At 43.0% G+C, this 20434-nt stretch overlaps 1 protein-coding gene across 4 annotated transcripts in view; it reads left to right on the top strand.

Annotated features, from left to right (window-relative positions):
- The window catches only part of LOC137889183 (RNA-binding protein with multiple splicing-like), a 32862-nt gene extending 14877 nt beyond the window's left edge, over positions 1–17985 (top strand). The window contains exons 4-9 of one of the 4 annotated variants that reach the window (XM_068732897.1): positions 1230–1292; positions 3379–3529; positions 5603–5730; positions 7653–7716; positions 14805–14921; positions 15651–17985. In XM_068732897.1, coding sequence (XP_068588998.1) covers positions 1230–1292; positions 3379–3529; positions 5603–5730; positions 7653–7715 — 405 coding nt within the window. In that variant the 3' untranslated portion in view covers position 7716; positions 14805–14921; positions 15651–17985. Of the gene's footprint in view, positions 1–1229; positions 1293–3378; positions 3530–5602; positions 5731–7652; positions 7723–14804; positions 14922–15650 lie in introns of all 4 variants that reach the window. The other 3 variants (XM_068732888.1, XM_068732915.1, XM_068732906.1) reach the window with 3 other exon arrangements.
- The last annotated feature ends 2449 nt before the right edge of the window (positions 17986–20434 follow it).

The following is a 20434-nucleotide window of genomic DNA, read 5'->3' as shown; positions in this document are numbered from 1 at the left end:
CTTCCCCATGACAGACGTCAAGTTGCTTAAGTTCAGGTATCGCAAAGCAGTGTTCATCATTCCTCGGGCCCCTATTTGTTTTCGTGACTCATCCAGACTCATGGCGATGACAATGACGGCGTAAATCAATCGATCCCCCTCCCTTCAAGTCCGAGAACACACAGCCATCTCCATATATAGCAAGAGCCAGATCTCAGACCCTTTCTATTTATATTCCTGTTACGCTTCCTCCTCCTGACGTCTTCACTTAGTCCGTCTTTCTTTCTTTTTTTTTTTCCATCTTTCTTCTTTTCTTTTTTCCCTCCTCCTCTTTCTCTCTACTTGTTCAAAATTCCCATAACCCAAGACTGCTTTTCCAGATCACGCAGTGTAGCCCCATGGGAGCAACATGTTTAGAGATTTTATTCTCTCCTCACCCCCACCTCCACTCAGCATCCCCATCCACACACACGGATACACCGCAGCAAATGTGCATTCTTTGTTCATATCTGCAACAGCAGTTTGAAATCTGACACCCAAACCTGCATCACTGTGTTTTTTTGTTGTTGTCTTTTTTTTGGTGTTTTTTTGCCTCTCCCTCTTGCTTACTCACCTTTACTATTGCGGGCACAGGCTCTAGAGTGATGTCACCAGAATACAAAACAAGCACTGGTGAAATAGATGTATTACATGTTTTTCAACTGACAGGCCTGTTTGAGGAGGTCTTAAAAACTGTTCCTAGCTCTCGCTTTCTTTCGTTTTCCTTCTCACCTTCAACCTCTGAATTCTCATTCCCAAGACCCCCCCCCCCCCCCCCTCTCCGCCATTAATCTTATTTTCTATCTCTTCTCCTTTTTCAGCTTTTACCCCCCCCCCCCTCTCTGCGTCTCTTACACTCACTCACGCACTTTCTTGCTCTCACATTGCCCGTATTTGGGCATATGGGAGGTGAACGATGAACTCTCCTTGTACAATGTTAGCGGCCAGCCTCCATTTCTCTCCTCTCTCTCGCTCTCTCTTTCTCTTTCTCTTTCTCTCTCTCTCTCTCTCTCTCTCGCCACGGTTTTATAAACGGGAAGAGAGAGAGGGAGAGACAGAGAAATGGGGGGGGGGTATGATATAAAAATGAAATAATGAAAACAAAAAAAGAAAAGAAAAACATGTCCATGTCACTCAGACAGAAATGCCGACTCAGTTTTCCTGCCTTAAACCATGTTTCTTTCTTTTGTTCTGTCTTCTTGTCTCCCCAGCCAGTGGGGTTTGTCAGCTTTGACAGTCGATCAGAGGCGGAGGCTGCTAAGAATGCCTTGAACGTAAGTGTCATGCCCTCCTCGTGCTCCTCTCAAGCACCGGCTCGGCGCTAGCATATCTTGTGATGACTCGAAATTGCATCTCTCTCTGCCTCCTGTGCAAATGCATCTGATATCAGGGAAATCCAGACATTCCTACATTTTTTATCGTGCGCAAAAAAAAAAAAAAAAGACGGAGAAGGCGGTGAAGACAAACATATCGTGGCTGTTCTAAATACGTATGTTTCTGGTTGGGTAAATAAAGCCTTTTTTTCTGAAAAGCTTTGCCATGGATCCTGCAAGGTCAGGAGGACCATTAGCTCTTCTTCTACATATACATAGCATATATTGATCTAGGGTTTAATTTTAATCTCACTTATTTCAGAATGTAGCTCAGTAGAGAGCCTTGATGAGGCAGAATATGAAAGAGAGCCCATCCTCACAGGGTTTTATTCAGCTCTCTTGAAACAAAGCACAGATAGACCGTAATGAACACCAGCTCTCGCCCTGCTTTATTTTCCCACTTGTTTTATTTTTAAGGCGTCTAGATATACACCACATCTTTTACTGTAATGCTTCTTAAGTTTTTGTTCATCCCTTTGTCACAAAAAAAGATCAGTTTTTATCATCCTCCTAAAGTGGGACTGTGACAACGTGAGTGGAGTCTTGTCAACTTTCATTGAGTTTTTTGGAGCGCATCAAAGGCAGAGCAGAGAGTTGAAGAAAGTATAAAAATTATCATCTTATTATGAGCCAACAATAGTCAGACTGTTCCCAAAGAATCGCTCAGTGGGGCTGAGAATTGAACAGTGCTCTTGTTTTTCGGGGAAAGCAGCGTCCCGGGGGTCATATGGAGATAAGCCAGATTTTGCAAACATCTATCTGCATATTGAAATATGAGAAAGACAGAGGGAAGGAAGGGGGATTTGTTTTCCCGTCAAAGCGGAACAGATATCTTTTTAAAAACACTTGATTCTCCCAACAACACCATTGCAACAGCTACGATCATCACCGAAACAAAGCATGCGGAAGGGCTAAGGAGCCGTAAGACACATTTTAAGGTAGAGATCGGAGATGTGCTCGGGCCTCATTATATCCATGTACCTTATTATACCTCTGTAGCCTCGACCGGCTGAAGCTGCGAGCGCACTGAGCCAAGGCAATCCTAGTTAATTCCCTCCCCTTCATGAGAAGAGTCATCCCTCGCTTGTTTCAGCTCAGCGTTGCTCGAGCCTGCAGGGACAAGCAGAGAAAACCATCTCTCGCTCTTTAGCTGCAGAGAACTTTACTCTTTACTACTTTTCTCCTCTATTGATCGGACCGTCGGTGTTTTCCTGTATGTGTCTCTTGAAAGACAACCAAACAAGGTTAATTTGAGGGTGCTTACAGTTGCTGGTGAAATTCTTCCAGGCCTTGTCGCCTCCACAGCGGGCAAACAAATAGCTGATTTATTTTTTGGGGTGAAAAAGACCTCTGTTTATGTCACTTTTGTTGTTTTCCCTCAGAAAAAAATATTTGGACTACTGCACATGCGGAGATCAAACTGTAAGAGAGAAAGCAACCTTTACTTGGCTTGTCGTGAGCACTGGTGTATCTGAAGGCTTTTAGCAGTGGCATCTCAAGAATTTGGCAGAGTTTTTTTGGCTTTCTTGAAGCGGTGATGCTGGCAATATGTCATGACGAATGGCGTATTTGATGTCATGATATTAGGTTACAGTTACAGAGTTCAGTAGGGAGAGAAAAGCCTCGTGGCTTGTCTGACCGTGGTGTGAATGACATCCTACGCCAGCCAGCTTTGTGTCATCAGGTTCTGATTTTCAGCAGTGGGTGTTACCGGTCATCACGTACGTCTAACCAGGATAACACTATAATCCACAGTGAGCCTTTCATAACGGCGGGCTTCATAGTCTGAGCAACTGAAAATGTTTTTTTAAGAATAGAAATGATAATAAACAATATAAGTTATATTATAAAAAACAGAATATGTAAAAAAAAAAAAGTGAGTCCTTGTGATATTTGCACTTTTTGATCAACTCTGTTTCAAGAGCATGCATGAACGCTTGCTAAGAAACAATATTTTTGCTAACGCATCTTTCCGTTTTGATCTCAGGGGGTCCGGTTTGATCCAGAGATCCCCCAGACCCTTCGGCTGGAGTTCGCCAAAGCCAACACCAAGATGGCCAAGAACAAGCTGGTTGGCACCCCCAACCCCCTTCCCTCCCAGCAGAGCCCCGGGCCACAGTTCATTAGCAGAGACCCGTGTGAGTACGCCGAACATTTGTCGTGTCTGTGTTGCTGCTTCCTTTGGCCATTAGTTTGATATGGTTTGAGGCCACTGGACAGCTGTTAGCCATTATTTGTCATTAGTAGAGAAGTTGTGCTGTGACTATACATGAAAAATGAAGATTGACTCGGATGCTGAAAAGTGAAAAGCGGATTCTTCTTCTATTGGTGTAGTGTTTTTTCCCCCCATTGAAACCTTGTCATTGTGTGGAAACAGGTTAATAGCATTTCTCTTAGTAACCTGTAACCAAAATTGGATCATCCCCAACTCCTGATGATATGATAATTGTTTGAAATCAGATTCTGTGCCGTAGTGAGTTAACTTGATTAGCATTCTACCCCTAAACAACACATTCCCTCCTGCTAGATTAATGACTCATAAACAGCTCATGTTCATTATTAGCCATTGCTCTATTTATTTAGAATCAAAGCCTTTCTTTCGTTTCGGGTGTGTATTGAATATGCCAATGCAGCTCTGTACTTTTTTTTTTTTTTTTTTTTTTTTTTTCCAATTCTCCATTTAGTTAAATATTTTTCTGAGGGGTTAAAGGATTCTGCAAGAATCAGGCATTGATAGTTGAACATAGGCCAGCTGTGGTTGTACATTCCTCCTAAATGACCAAACCGCTCTTATCTTGGATCTTTTTTTTTTCGCCAGAGAGAGGGTGTGTACGTGGGGCCTCAGTGGAAAATGGAAGGAAACGATTAATGAAACCATGACGTAATCACCAGGAGAGAAATTGCTGTCATTTCCTGATAAGAGATGTTTAAATCAGCCAGTTGTTCTGATCATGCTGTGATTAACACTGAGCAGGAGACACAGAGCTCAGGGAAAATGCTCCTTAAGATTGTGCGGCTATCTGATGGTTGGCCAATGTTTCTTATGATTCTGCATTTTAAATGTACACTTACCCTGTACCACTCTGCACTGTCACCTATCTCTTCACTCATGCACTATGCTCTTTTTTTTTCCCTTTACCCTCGACTCGAGTAATTCATCATATCTGGGATGGTTTCCTCTCATTTTATCCTGAATTAAGTGGGTAATTGACTGTTTGGTAATCCCCGCCCTCTTAACGAGTGTTGCTACGCCTGTTAAGCTTTCCGTTCTCACACGGGACATATGCAGTTTTAGAATAATAATAGAGACAGACTTACCACTCGAAATATTTTTGAAGTAATGTGCCTATGATTTCAAGCAGAAGAACGGCAACTGTCAGAGCTGTAGCTAAATAGATAATCAGGCCAATGTAAGTTTCGTGAGTTGGTTCAGAACCTCATCTCCGGCTGATTTAGTAATGTTTCCAGCTGACTCATTTCAAAACAAGAATTGGGGTAAAAAGGGGTCTTGGATATGCACTTGATGCTACATACTAGCTTTTGGCACTGATCACCAGTTCATGCACCCTTAGAAGACACGTAGTGTAATGCTAAATTAATAAAATCTGTTGTTCTTGTATTGCAGTGTAGACCTAGACAATCCTAGTATTTTTAGTATGATAAGAAAACAATTTAAGATCATGTTCTTTCAAACTGTATGTTTGAAAAGCAGTACAGAGCTGCCAAAAATGCCCCAAATCTAATTGCATGGTTGCTTCTGTAGGTAGTAAGCTTGTGGATGAACATGCTATCGATTGTAGCTCAGACTTGAGCAGATAAACACATATTTTAATTCATTCCATACACTTTTGCTTTTTTGTTTTCAGAAAAAATAAACACTCCATCCTCCAAATAATCTGCCAAGTATTATCGCTCTCACTACAGCCCAATGCACACCGCTTTGGCATGTCGAGAAACCCCAGGCTTGACAGGTCTGCCATGCCTAGTTATGGTTGCTAAGCAATGATTGGACGTCGCTGTTTGACGGTTTAGCAAACGGTCAGGAAATGAAATGAAACGAGAGGAAGCTACTTCGGATAACTCATAACCCCCCCTGTAGTCCACCTCCACGACCACGTACACCGCCTCCGCCTCCACCCTGTCTCTCTAGCCACCCACCCATCCGCTGGCCACTCTCCTCACTCCACTCCTCCTTTTTCTTCTTTCCACAGATGAGCTCACAGTGCCTGCTCTATATCCCAGCAGCCCAGATGTGTGGGCCTCATACCCGCTGTACCCGGCGGAGCTGTCGCAGGCCCTCCCACCTGCTTTCACCTACCCCTCCTCGCTCCACGCTCAGGTAACCTGCAAACCCGTCCCCTCCTCCTCCACCATTACCACCAACACCACCATCACCGCCTCCACCACCGCCCCTCACCTTTTTCTGAGCCCACCGCACAAACAGCTGCTGCCGCCAGCCCTGAAATCACTCTCTTCTCCATACCACAGATGCACCCCAGAGCACACGCCACCCAGTCTCTGTATTTTGCAGATTTACCGATCTACCGACTAGTTGTCCAGATCTACTTCTGCTGGTTATTGTTTTGAAGTCAAAGGGGTAGTTAAAAACTGCCATTTCTGAAATACTGATAGTTCATCTGCTGTCAAGTTGCTCCATAAAAGCAGGAAGCGGAGCAGGAATTTGATGTATCGGATTTGTTTATTGATAGTGAAATAATTGACTTCATGAATATTTGATTTACAGGGTGTAGTCCATTTTTGCAGACACGTTAATGCTGTTTTACCCGTCTCTAGAGATGCTATCTGATCTCATTAACTTCCAGGAATCTAACCAAATTGAACTAATCTCAATCTTCACCAAGACAGGCATCCATGGGTTTGTCTTATAAGTGCTCTAAGTAGGACAAATAGAACTGAAAATAGCTCATGGTTATACAGTGGAAGTTGAATTAATGCTGATTGCAACCAGTCACTATAGTTCTGACTCATACCATGTCACTTTATTAATCCCAATTAGTGGCACCATCAGAACAACTAAAAGCTTCAGTGGTTTGAAAGGTTTGCATCATCGTTTGACCATCACCTACTTCACTAATCAAATCCCCCTTTTTCAACCAACCATGATCCAGTTTATTGAGGCCTTCTAATCTGCACTGCTCCACTGTGAGTTCACATGAGAGTTCCTTATTGATCTCTTGAAATTCCTCTCATGGAGCGTGTTTGGTGCCGGCTGACCCTGATAAGATCTCAGCATTAGATGTTCTGTTTCTGAATTCTTGTTTGCTGATTGTTTTTTTTGAAGCTTGCAATGATTTCTCAGTAGTTAACTCGTTACAGTATCAGTGTTGATTAACGTCTTTTATCTCTGCTAGAGGGTCTATAGATGTCATATATAATGCAGATGCTAAAGTTATTTAGGTATAAAGGCCCCTAGCAAAGGCTTTATAGCTCAGATGATGTCAGAATTTGAAATGAGTGCGAGGTGAATCTGCCTAGCTGGCATTTTTCTATATGCGAGCACACACTGACACACACAAAGGGAATCTGGCTTTGTGGTTTCAAGAGGGGGTTGTGAGTAATGTTTGCATCTTATAACCTCTTCTGACCTTGTGAAGATGCAGATGTGAGACGTAAATATATGTATATTAACAGGTCTTACGGCAGGCAGACACACACACACACACACACACACACACACACACACACACACACACACACACACACACACACACACACACACACACACACAAGACCAAATGATCAAATCTAATTTAACAGGCTCAGCTTTCTAGCTCCCTGGTCAATCAGCTGCTGTCATCTTTTTCAGCAGGCGTACAGTAATGATATTGGATTGCTCATAAATGTTAGCAAGGCAATAGTTCTCAGGAAAAGAACAATTGAAATTGTCACCCTGTAAAACCCGCTATTGTTTTTATACTTTGGACTAAACATATGAAATAAAACGTTTTAATTAATGATCTTAAGAGGTGCTTGTAGCTGGATGTTGTTAGCTTTGGACTGAGCCAGGTGAGCTGTTAACCCTTCTTTCTAGTCTTTATGCTAAGCTAAGCTAAGCTAACCAGCCGCTGGCATTCCTTTTCAAATGTTTTAAAAATGTTACAGGAATAAAAAAAATTCACTTTTACTATGGAAAAGTATTCTGAATTGAATTGAATATTACTTTTAGTATGTATAAATATATACCGTATAGACTAATATTTGTATATGTGTGTGCGTGTGTATTAATGTATGTGTGTTTAGATTCGCTGGCTCCCACCTGCAGATGGAACTCCTCAGGGATGGAAGTCCAGGCAGTTCTGCTGAAGTATGTGTGAGTAACACACACACACACACACACACACACACACACACACACACACACACACACACACACACACACACACTTACACACACGGCCCTACAATGACCAAGAAGTGCACGTTGCGCCGTGCCGTGAAAAACCTTTAGTAAATGTTATGACACTTTGTTTAAACAGGCACAGAGGTATTCCTAAACATATGGCGAGGAATATCTCCGTGCACATGACGTGTGCGTCAAGTGAGCACCCTCTGCTCGCCCTCAAACCTCCGACCAGCTTACCGCCAAACTAACCAAGTAATTAGTCACATTTACTGCTAGTTGATTTCAAGTACGAGCACAAAACAAACTAGCCTTTGAGAAGTAAATGTGAGACTTTTAAAGCCCAGCGGGCCAATGTAACCACAGCCGCTCCTCGCACATCATCGTAAGACATGAAAGATGCGATATGAAGGGGAACGCTGTTTTCCCCACTCAGGTCACTGGGTACAGAGGGTCGACTTTTCCCATTGATGTGATGCTTGATCTGAGGCATCAAAGGCAGTGCGTCAAACAGAATGTACAACGAGCTCCTATGCCAACGTTTTATTAAAACAGACAAGCTAAAATGCTAATATCAGCTGCTTTGATAGGTAATGTTGTAACCTGTGGTCAAAGTCACTCATCACATGTACTCAAGCACTGGGCTCGAGTACAGTTTTGAGATACTTCCTCTACTTGAGTATTTCTATTTCATGCTGCCTTTTTACTTCGCTAAGTTGTTATTCAGAAGTACTTTTTACTTCACTACATTGACATACTATCACCTAATGATGCTGTGATAAACGTGTTCATTTGGAGTCGTGCTTCAGGTGAGCTGACCATTCTAAGTCTCAGTTTTACTCTCAGTTTAGCTCTGTTTTAGTCTTAACTCTAAATATGTCTTAATCTTGATATCTTGCTCTTTTAGCTGCTAATAATTATCTAGTCACTAACTCTATCTACCATTTGATGCTGGGTTTATTGGAACGTTTTTCGCTGCAAACAGACATGAAAGTGGTAAGAGTGAACCCAAACAGTAAATTTGCAGGTGGAAAAAATAAAACGATGAGCTGGAAAATGATGAAATGCTCTGTAGAGCTGAGGGATGATGATTATCTGTGGGTTCGTCGCTATAAGTGAGCCCTTTCACATTGTACGTCATTTCATCCGCCATTAATGTAAATATATTGATTAGTGCAGCTTTAAATAGAGGATCAGAATATTTCTTCCACCACTTATCATGAACTGATTTCTGAACAAAATCACCTTTTCTACACTGAATTGGTTCTTCGTTAGGATCATACATGCTGAGTAGTTTTTGCGGAGGATCAGAGGGAACATAGTGGTTCCACAGATCCTGATATTCATTGCACTTGTATGTGAGGGAAAGTTTATTATTGCGTACGCGTAATAAAAAAAAAAACACTGAATATTGTCCTGTAATAATGTTGGTAATGTACAGCAGATATTAGGAAATGTTTGTCATTTTGTCAAACCCTGGCAGGATGAAATACATTTTTTAATTCATAAAACCTTTTTGGCCATTTCCGCATTCTGACAAAGTGCACAGTGGAGAATTATAAAGGCAGAAAGAGACGGAGGATGTGATGCTCCAAGAGGTCGTAAATGTGGAACATGCACCATGATCTGCTGAGGTACCTGGTTATTGCCGGAAGGGCCATTCTTATGAATCTTTATTAAAAAATGATTACCATGGGGCTGTATTTAAAATAAATTGCAGATGAATTCATTTTTACTGGAGCTGCAGACAGGAAATAGAGCAGTTGGATTCTAATAAGTGCTAAGATAAGTACATGAGGCAACTATAACCATGCGTGAGCTACACTGCGCATGAGCCTCGCTCATCTGGCTCAGACAAACTCAAACGCTCTTGTGCTCGTAGAAAAACAAACCCACAACAAATCCCCTGCTAGTCTGTGTATCTCTGTTGGCTGACTGGGTGTGTGTGTGTGTGTGTGTGTGTGTGTGTGTGTGTGTGTGTGTGTGTGTGTGTGTGTTTGTGTTTGTTTGCACTCGGCGCCAGTCACACTGTCACCAGTAACCTCCCTCCAACTCTCGGGACAGGAAGAAACATGTTCTCCCGAGCCCTTAGGGAGTGAATGGGGAGTGGGTGGCTAGCGTGGAGGCTCACATTCATCAAGCTGTTGATTGCTGCTAGTCCTGTAGTCCCCTTGTAACCCTTCATCTTTGCTGACTTATCTATTTTTAAACACTAAACAAACATAAATAAAAAACTGTTTGAGTAATTTGATGTTTTGGGGGATTTCATCTCTGTCAGGGGGGTAAAAGGAGGAAGGGAGTGGAGGAGGGACGGGCTTTGAGGAAATAATTACTCCTCTATCAAACCAGGAGGAAGTCATTTGGCCGGTCAGGCTGCCCCAGTGGATATTAGCCCCTCAATGAAACAACAACATCCCCACATCCGGCTCTCAGTGGAGGGTGAAGTGAAGCTGAGACATCCAGCCAGAATATTGTGATAATTACAGGCCACTACAGCAGGTATACACATAAGCAACACACTCAAATTATGTAGTGTGCAGCGTACAGGCCCAGGCGAAACACACAACGACGCGCACACAATCAAAAAGGTTCTGGTCATCCAAACGTTAAAAGAAAGATTTTAGTAATCTTAATCTGTTTTAGTTAGTCCAGGTTTTAATATATCTGTCTTTCAAATCTCTGCTGCCATCCCAGTACCATCGAGGTGAGAGGTGGGAGAGATTTTGTTGGTGTTAGTCATAGCATTGAAAAATGACTTATCGATAAGTCAGCAGCTTCGTGTTACTCCAGAAAACCACAGACCTCACTGTGAACTGTTTTTTTGGAACTACTTTTTTCTAGTAAGAACGGGACCATTGGAGAATTGGTCACAGTCATTTTATTCATCTTTATTGTGTTGTGGTGGAGGAATCTCAGACTGATAGAGAGATGTGTTAAAACTACATCCAAAACTACACAACAACATGTAAAAAAAACTACATATCACTTTAGGTAAGTAACAACATATAGATATAATTTCCAAAACACAGACTTCTTGGCATTCGCTAACCATACGATACTGCGTGTCAATAAAGCTAACAACAACTTTTCCGTTGGTAGAAAATCTGAGATTGGTCCACAATATAAGTTATTTCCATTCCCCATTAGCACGGCCATTATATCTCCAAAGTAAATCTACATATAAAGTCAAATCTAATGGTCCTCATGATTCACTGTATCTGTGTGGTAACCATGATTAAAGAAAGAAGCGCTGGTCACTTCCGACAGTCACCTGTCAGTGTTCAGTTAGCCTTGCTGCTCCGTTTGTCCCTGATGTTTTGCAGCTTTGCAAACAAACCGCTTGTGTTTTTTTTTGGCCCTTCTTGTCTGTCAAGTTAGAAACAGAGTTACTTGATGTCTTGATGTGGGCTGTGACGAGGGTGTTACTTTTTTGTGCAGTGCAATCCGCTAAGCACAACGCTTGCAAAACACTTTGAAACAATTTTTAGCTGCAAGAGAACAAGAATGCACTTGAGCTGAGGTTACAGAGAGAAGCTGTCTGTGTTGCGCCCGCTATTGTACAATCTGTCCGCTGTGAATGGGTCGTGCGCATTGAAAAAGAGGCAGCGCTTGTGAATTGTTACTCGTGCCGAAAAGGCGTCCGGGGTGACAGCAGACCTTCACAATGGGAAATCAAAGACGCTTCCAGCTCCACAGTCCTGAGAGGCTTGTGGTCGGTCAGTGTTTGTCTCGGCATCTGACGAACGGGGACCGCTCACGGTCAGAGTATGTGGCTCGCCTTAGGAAGTCGAACCGTGGGAGACGTGTGTGTGTGTGTGTGTGTGTGTGTGTGTGTGTGTGTGTGTGTGTGTGTGTGTGTGTGTGTGTGTGTGTGTGTGTGTGTGTGTGTGTGTGTGTGTGTGTGTGTGTGTGTGTGTGTGTGTGAACAGCTGAAAGTGAGGAAGTGTTCAGGGGTCTTTTAGTCATCGCTGGTAATGACTTGTCCTAATCACCTGGCATCCTGCCTGTCAAAGGGTTTGCCATTTTGAAAAGTTTATTTGCAGCAGTTCCCCTTCATGCAATTTTGGAGCTGGTCGCTACGCACTATTGACTCTTTAAAAATACATTACACTGTACGTTTTTTGTTATTGTAATACCCCGGGAGGCTTAGGCTAGTCATTCATCTGAATGTTTGTGAAGCAGAATTATATTTGACATTCATGCTCCGGCACAGAGCTAGATCCAAAGACAACCTAATAGTGGACATTAATGCCTAGTGAACTGCAGGCAAAGGTAATCCGGATTTTCCATCTGACAAGACATGGTGGGGGAGTGTAGTGTGTATGTGTATCATGCATGCATGCCTGTGTGTGAGCCTGAGAGAGACGTGTGTGTGTGTGTGTGTGTGTGTGTGTGTGTGTGTGTGTGTGTGTGTGTGTGTGTGTGTGTGTGTGTGTGTGTGTGTGTGTGTGTGTGTGTGTGTGTGTGTGTGTGTGTGTGTGTGTGTGTGTCTGGCTGTCTGCCCTGAGGAGCTTTTTGGCCAATAGCCCGACAAAACCAATGGTTCCTGTACAAAGTTGGACTAACTCCCACTGGAGAGTTGAGGGCCAGCTGGGGCCCCTTCTAATAAGGAAGTGGGACTTTATTCCTTCACCCCCCTACTGACACATAACACACACACACACACACACACACACACACACACACACACACACACACACACACACACATAGAGTATAGCAACACTGTGGCCTTGTCCCTGCACTGGGTCTCAGGAGCTAGATACATGTCAGCAGCTGCATTCATCACCACCCAGCTCCAGCAGCTATTGCTGGTATGTGAGAAACACAGCCAGGGCCTAAAGGCTTTTCTCCAGATTAAAGGGGCTTCAGATGTGGCTCTTTTTCATGGCCGCGCTGCACAGGTAGAGATCTTAAAGGGGCCATACCAGTGTTAGTAGGAAGTTTTAGCTAATGAATTACAAATTGAGTGCGCTTTGCATTTTCACGGCCCATTCTTGAATATGGGCTCTTCAGTTTTACACTTCTAGGCAGTTGTTGGTTTGACTTGTTTTCCTCATGACATGAAAATTGGTGAGAAGACTCTTAAAACACACTTGTGTTGTGTAGTCCATCACCATGTACGCAATTGATACCAATATGATAGTGTGTCTATATAATGTCAATAGTATGACTACAGGACTGTATTAAAAAAAAAGCTTTAGAATTTTCTGAAGGGAGATTTTACTGATATTTTATAGAAATGGCAAATATGCATTTTCACAAATCCTCTTCTTTCTGAAAATAACACAAGTGCTGTATCTGTTAATGTATTAAATTTAAACTATAGTTCAATAATTGAAGCATTTGTTAACGGAATACCGACATCCGTAGCAGGATTATTTCCAAATAGAAAAGATTCCATCCAATGGGGTTTTTCACAACCTGGCAACCATATATTTCATAAGTGTGCTATAAGGGATTTGTCGTAAATGGGTTGAACTAGTTTGTGGTCCTTTAACAACGACTACAGACTGTGGAGCAAAGCGCTCTCAAATGATGGATATACAACATCTCTCTTCATTTGCAGCATGAGATCAATGATCACTGATAGCACACACTGGAACACTTGCTAGCTGAAAACCAAAAAAAAAAAAGGAAACAGTGCACACATTCATGAGAAACCGAGTCACCTCCCACATTGTCAAACACTACTTGTTTACCTATCTCACATTATTCGCCTGGGCCGAGTTATTGGATGTAACACATTAAGCTCGCGAATCACTAAACCGTTCCCTAATCCGCACAGACATGTTCAATGATCAACCCAATCTTTAACCTTGGCGTCTCAGCCAGAACAAATATGGTGGTCTGGAAGTATGCGCCGCGTTAGCTTAGCCGAGCGGCTGTATAACGCATCGATTCCCTCATCCTTGATTGAACGCGCAACAGGGCATTAGCTAGGCCAGCCGTGCCCCTTCCAAAAACGCACTGTTCTCTGATCGGGGAACGGTTCCCAACCCGTCTCCCCGTCATTGCCTGCAACAGCCTCTCTGTTTCTTTCTCTTACGGTCATGTTTGGTTTACTAATTGTTTATTGTTCCAAAGAGTCCCCCTCTCCCCGAACCCAAGTTACCACGGGCCTCCAAGACATGTCTATTTTTGGTGATACATCTGGGGGTGGGTGCAGGGGGGTCGGAGGGTTGACCTTTCTCTTCGGTCTGCTGGTGTTGCGGATAGTGGAGTTGTGGTGGAAAGGGATCATGGGAGATATGGTTGTTAGGCAGCAGTTCAACATAAGTATTTAAGACTATTGTCAGCCAACATCCTGTTTGTCACAGTTGGACTTTGAGCTTGAAAGAATTTGCAAAACAGTCTTTTTAAAAAGGGGGGTAGTCCCCGTAGTTAGAGTGTGTGCTACACATCCTGAGGAAAGAGTTTTATAATGTCTTCTGTGGCTGCGGAGGAGCTTTGATGAGTCTGAGAAAATGACTTTAGAGACATCGCTTGAGTAATCTTGGCGTGAGCATAAAGACTGCACCTTTACAGAAAGCCTGCATTACGAAACTGTGTGTGTGTGAAGTTTAAAAGGTGTGGCCGTTTACCAGACAGAGAGCATCAAATGAAAGCTCAAGTTGCTTTGTGGGAAGTGTAGCAATCCAGTGTTTGTGGAGCTCGTATTAGGGACTAAATATCATGATATAGGTTCTTCTTTGATTTTGGATTTTTTTTTGGATTTTCTTTTTTTTCCCTCTTTTGAATCCAACATCCCTTTTAAAGCTACACACAGCTGTACTTTGCCATAACAGCGCCGAAGAAGCTTTACATTGTGAGGCTGTGTCTCGTTTGAGTGCAGCTTTTGAGTTTGACGGATATGGCAAAAGCTGGCGAAGGTTGCATTGTATTACCCTGTCTTTATCCCTTATAAATCATGAATATATAGTGGTCAAATGCAATAACAGACATTTTAAACAATCCACGTTGAATCAACACAACAAGAACACGCCGCTAGAAGTCAAGGTTCTGTTGCAGCTTGTTCGATTCAGTAAAACTCCGCCTTCTTTTGGGTCCTCAGGTTCCTGATGTGTGATGGTGGCCGTGGCCGGCTGTGACGGGCGTTGCTGATTGCCTCTCGTATCCAATTAGAAAGCAGGACTGACCTGACTCCAGCTCACGGAGCAGCGTACCGTCGGTGAGTTTTACGGCTCGGACTTCATGACCGCTGATCCCAGCGAGCGCGGATTAAAGGTGTAAATCTCACCTCGCCTCTCACTTCTGGCACAGTGTCTGATATGAAATTGTAGATTTGTAGAAGAGGCTGTGAAAGCCCAGATTTATTATTTTATTTTTGTGGTGGGGGTGGGAGGGTGTGGGGGGGGGGAGGGGGGGATTGTATTGTACTGCCAAAGACATGTGCTGGAATACACAGCAGCACCAAGCCGTATTGACAGCGTGTCGACTTTCATCTGTGTATGTTTCAGGTTTTTGCTCAACAGAAGATGTTTTGAAAACAAACCCACAATCACAGTGTTATAAATGTGTTGGGGATAAAAGTGTGTGTGGTCTTGGCTTCTGGAAGGCAAGCGCGAGAAAATTGAGGGGAAAACAAGCAACGCGTTCGGTGTGTGTGTGTGTGTGTGTGTGTGTGTGTGTGTGTGTGTGTGTGTGTGTGTGTGTGTGTGTGTGTGTGTGTGTGTGTGTGTGTGTGTGTGTGTGTGTGTGTGTGTGTGTGTGTGTGTGTGTGCTTCGGTGTTTGTGTGCCTACCTATGGTGCGCGTGATTTTATGGGCGTGCAGATGTGTTTGTGTCGTGCAACAGTTCCCGCACGATCCCCTGTGTTTTCATTAGTGTACAAGGTTCGTGTGCGGTGACCATGGAAACCTCACCCCGTTCCTTGTGTCTCTCTCCCTCTCTCTCTTAGGCAGCAGCAGCCTCTTGGGCCTCAGGACATTCTAGACCCCAGCCTCCATCACACATCGAGCCCCCCCCCTCCCTCCCCCCAAGTCCTTCCAACTCTTTTTTTATACTGTTACATACTCAAGATTTACCGGCAGCGCTTCGGCTACACCTCCTCTGACACCTCCATGAAAGGTACCGGGGCGTGCACGGCAAAGGCGCACACACACCCTTTGTTAACCAGTCGACTGCATCGCCTGTCTAACGTTAGCAGGTCTCTTGCTGTGCATTCTGTATATGCAAGTGTAAAGGCAGCCCACCAGAGGAGTGCGAACACATTTGATGCAGTCACTGCGCACGGCCAGACGTACAGAAGTGTGTCTAAAGCGCTGCCGGGTAACGTTATTATACGACTATAATTATTACTATTCTGTATATCATTCATATTAATGTTATTATGATTATTAAATACATGTTGAAGCATGACTTTGCAACAAAAAAAAGTGAGAAAAAAAACAATGCTGTACATTTCTAGATATTTTAAAGAAATACAAAAAAGTATTTTTGTAATCAAGACTGTTTGAAATGGTTCTGTTTGATTGGTTCATGTTGTGATAAGTGTGTGAGAAATTTTCACACTTTCTTTTTTTTTTTTCGCCCTTCCTGTTTTGTGCCATTATAAAATGGTAAGTCGCCCTGCTATACCAAAGCAGTCCTGTGGGTTTGCTTTAGTCTTTTCTACATACTGTGTGGTTTTAGGGTTGCTCATGTGTGTGTGTGTCTTTGTGTGGCGTCTTTACCTGATGAAGCAAACATATTAGTCCTTTGTCTGATGTGCTTTGGTTGCAGCCAATGTGTGAAAAACGCACCTGATCCCGCCCGTCATTTTGCAGTTCGAGGTAATCAGATGTGTTAAAAAAAAAAGAGGCATTGACAAGAATGAGCCATCGCCGGTGAAGGTAGAGTTACACCAGAGACTGCAGCACATGGCAAACTGAGCCCTGCTATAATAAGGAATTTGCTCCTTCATTGTGTAGCAGGAGGACAGCAGCACAGTATCGAGAAACAAAAGACCAAAGGCATTTTATTTTACACTGGAGAGCTATCTAGGCTAGTGGAATTATTCCGTTTTTGACTGCTTTGTAGTCCTCAGTCTGATTTCTTATGAAGTGTGACTTTATTTTTGCTGTATGTCTCTTTTGGTGTCACTCCAAAGAGCCACTCTGCATCTGAAAGGATATTCACTTTAAGCAATTTGTCTCTTTTGTCTATTTTTAGGGAGCCAACGTGATTCAACTTGCTTTTGTAAATTTACATAGTGATGATTGGAGTGTGGAAAAAAAACCAAAAAATCTTTTGTAATCGTGTGTATTCTGGGCCCGCAATAACGTCTTATGCTGTTTGACATATCATCGAGTGATCATATTCCTGTGACATTTTGACGCCAAAATCCTCATTCATGTCGCATTCGTACGAAAACAAACAGTGACTCTTGTACTTTTCTGATGAGGCCAAGTCACATTTCAGTGACGTGACGATCAAAAACGGAAAAACGGCAAGAAAAACAATTTTCCCTGCAATGTTTAGCCCAGGTGTGTACAATGATATTGGAGTGGTTGAATCATATAGTCAGTGTTTGTAATGAATAATAATAATAATAATAATAATAATATGCACATCATGTCAACTGATTTTCTGGAGCAGTTCTTGCTTTTACAGACATTTTTTAAGCCAAGTGTGGCACCAAATTTATTAGAACAAGTATTTATAAGATGTGTGTGTGTGTGTGTGTGTGTGTGTGTGTGTGTGTGTGTGTGTATGTGTGTGTTTTTATGGGTATTATGTTTTTAAAGTTAGAAGATGCCCATTATATAATTCAGTGTAAGTATTACTGTAAGTTTAATTGTATATTCATTTGGTAATTTTCTAGAGCTTCTTTTTGTGTTTGTATCTGATATATGAATACGGTTTTACCTGCATAATTCACTGTGAAATCCAGAGAGAATCTTTGAACGAATGGATCTTTTTGTGTTTTGCCAGCAGTACGGTACAGAAGTTCCTGGAAATTGATATGATGATCCCTCCCTTTGTCATTGGTTTCAGTATACCATGTGCGTACCTGTGTGTTCTGTGCATGTTCACGGCATGTGTGTGTGTTCTTCTTTTCTTTTTCTTAATGCATACAGTACTGTTGATATTTATGTACTTTAGCCGCTGTAAGGAGAAACTGTATTTCAGTGAATTGCAGAGCGTTTGTTTGTTTGAAACCAAAAAAAAAAAAAAAAGGTGATCAAAATGAGTTTTTATGAAAATGTTAAATGAAGACATTTCAGGCCGTCTGCCATTAAAGATTGACGTCATCCCTGCAGTCGTTATTTCATCTTTATGAATGTGATTGGGCTTGCTTTAAGTTTTTTTTTTGTGTGTTTTTTCAAACCAAACCAAACTGACAAACAGCTCTTAAAAAAAATCAAATCAGCCAAAAATATAAATGATTACATCATCAAATCTTTTATGAGTTACATGAATACTCAAAGAGTAAACAGAAATATCAGTATAATTCTTTAACCACCAATCCATAAAACGTGTGTGTGTGTGTGTGTGTGAGCTAAGTAGAAATCGTAGTTTAAAGATTTGATTTATGTTATCAACGTATTAAAGGTGAAAAAGCTTTCCTCTTTTTTTCCACCAACTGATCGGTTCCTGTTGGCAGTCTTGTCTCTCCATATTCTAAGAGAATTAATACTTCCATTTTTCACGTTTTGACTGCACTTACAACTTTTTTTTTTTTTTACCCACAAAGAAATCCACCTGCGTAAGGCTCCTCTTCCTTTCCCTCACACTTGTCATTGGATAACACCTCCCCCACATCAAAACATGATGTGGGATCCTATAAAGTGGTTTGTGTACCAGGGGAGCTGGAGCCCTCTCACTGCCCTCTATAAGAATAGCCCGCCTAACCCAGGAGCTGGCTACTCCTGAGACCGAGACCAAAGCCAATTTCAGTAACTGTCTTTGCGGCCTCAGCTCTCTTCTGTGTGCTCGGTCACACCGGGTGACACGCAGCGGCTTCTCACATGACGCGCGCTCCAGTCTTGTGCCCGGAGGGGCTACAGGCAGGGTGTCAAGAGTGGAGTAAAGTGGGGGATAAAAGCGCCTGTGTGAGCATGCGTGGGGGGCGAGGGGAGATATTCATCTGGGTGCATGCATGCATACGCCCGACTGGCAACACTTTGTAATGGTGTTACTCCCTTTGATGAGTCCATTAAAGAGGTGTTTCTGTCCCGTTTCAACCGTCCTCTTCCAGCCGCGGCGTGCCAGACTAAATGTCCTTGCTGAAATGTGTCTGTTTTTGCTTGGCACTGAACGATGGAGCCCCCCATTTTGTATTAATTTCCCTATCTGCTGTGTCGCTTTGCCCACTGCGGTGAAACATTGACCACCTCCAGTTCCAAAAGTTTTTGAAACAACGTCTTCTTGTGACCTTTTGTCGCAATTTTATCTTCTATATTGTAAGCAGTTCAACCAATGAGTGATTTCCCCTTTTTCAAATTGTTTTTAAAATCACACCGCTCAGCCTCCCTGGGGCAGTTTATTCTAAAGTGCTGCAAAGGAGGCTCCGACTGATTGTAGAAGCTCAGATCCAGGAGGAGCAATGCGGATTCCGTCCTGGCCGAGGACAGCGGACCAGCTCTTTACCCTGGCAGGGCTGGTGGGGTCATGGGGGCCGTCCAGTCTGCATGTGTTTTGTGAACTTGGAGAAGGCTCACAGCTGTGTGAGTCCTGTGGGGGGTGCTGCGATCCACCCGGCCCTTTTATAGCCAAAGTGAGAGCTGTGAACTGAAACTCGTCAAACAAGCACACTGCGTTTTTTGGCTCACTTACGACATGTTGAGAACCGTTGAGAAACAATCAAAATGCTCCCAACTTCGGATCTTGCACCTTGGTTGTTTTACCAATGATACATCTAGATTATCTAATATTATCAATAAGACCACAGTGAACAGTCTGATCATTTTTTTCTTAAACTTGATGTCTAACTGGGAATTCATCATCTTCATACATACCGTACTTTTCATAATAATAACACTTCCGTATTCCCACGTTTGGTAAAAGTCTCTTCTGAGCATGTGCAGCGGCTGATATCCTATATAATGCCCAAGTCTCGAGGCATTTGAAAAGGTTCAGATAGAGTATGCAGCGCTGACTAACTGGTGACTCATTTGTCTGCACAGTCATTGTCTAAACAGTGATTGGCCATTAGGGGGGTTCTGTCTTCCTGGAAAGCTTTCCCAACCAAAAGCCCCGACCCTCCCCACCGCGCTGTTGGTGTCTTTTGTGATCGTTACACTTTTCAGATGAGCTGAAGACTTCAGAGTGAGTCAGTGAATTTGATTTCACAGCAGGTGTGGGGGGTGATGGAGAGCGAGGAGTGTTTTCTCCCTCCACTGTCCTCTCTTCGCTCCCCTCATTCTCACTCTCTGTCTTTTCTCTGTCCACCTCTCACTGTTTTTCCTCCTCCTCCTCCTCCTCCTCCTCCTCTTCCTCGCTCATCCACGACTTCTATCTCCCTTGAGCGGGCCCCTGCTCCCTCAGTCTCACAGCAATCAAAACACTGAGGGCTAACGCTCCCACGACTTCCCTGTTTCTCACTGATTTCATGTTGCTTCAGTCTACTCCTTGGATAAGTACATAGAGATATTGTTTTAATAATCTGAGCAGAGATCCAATAATTATGTAGGTGTGTGTGTGTGTGTGTGTGTGTGTGTGTGTGTGTGTGTGTCTGTCTGTACAAATAGGGTGCGTGTC

Source organism: Cebidichthys violaceus, unplaced genomic scaffold (genome assembly GCF_023349555.1).
Source record: "Cebidichthys violaceus isolate CVI_PGR_0920_01 unplaced genomic scaffold, fCebVio1.0.p SCAF_108, whole genome shotgun sequence".
NCBI lineage: Eukaryota > Metazoa > Chordata > Actinopteri > Perciformes > Stichaeidae > Cebidichthys > Cebidichthys violaceus.
This window is presented reverse-complemented; position numbering and strand designations above follow the sequence as displayed.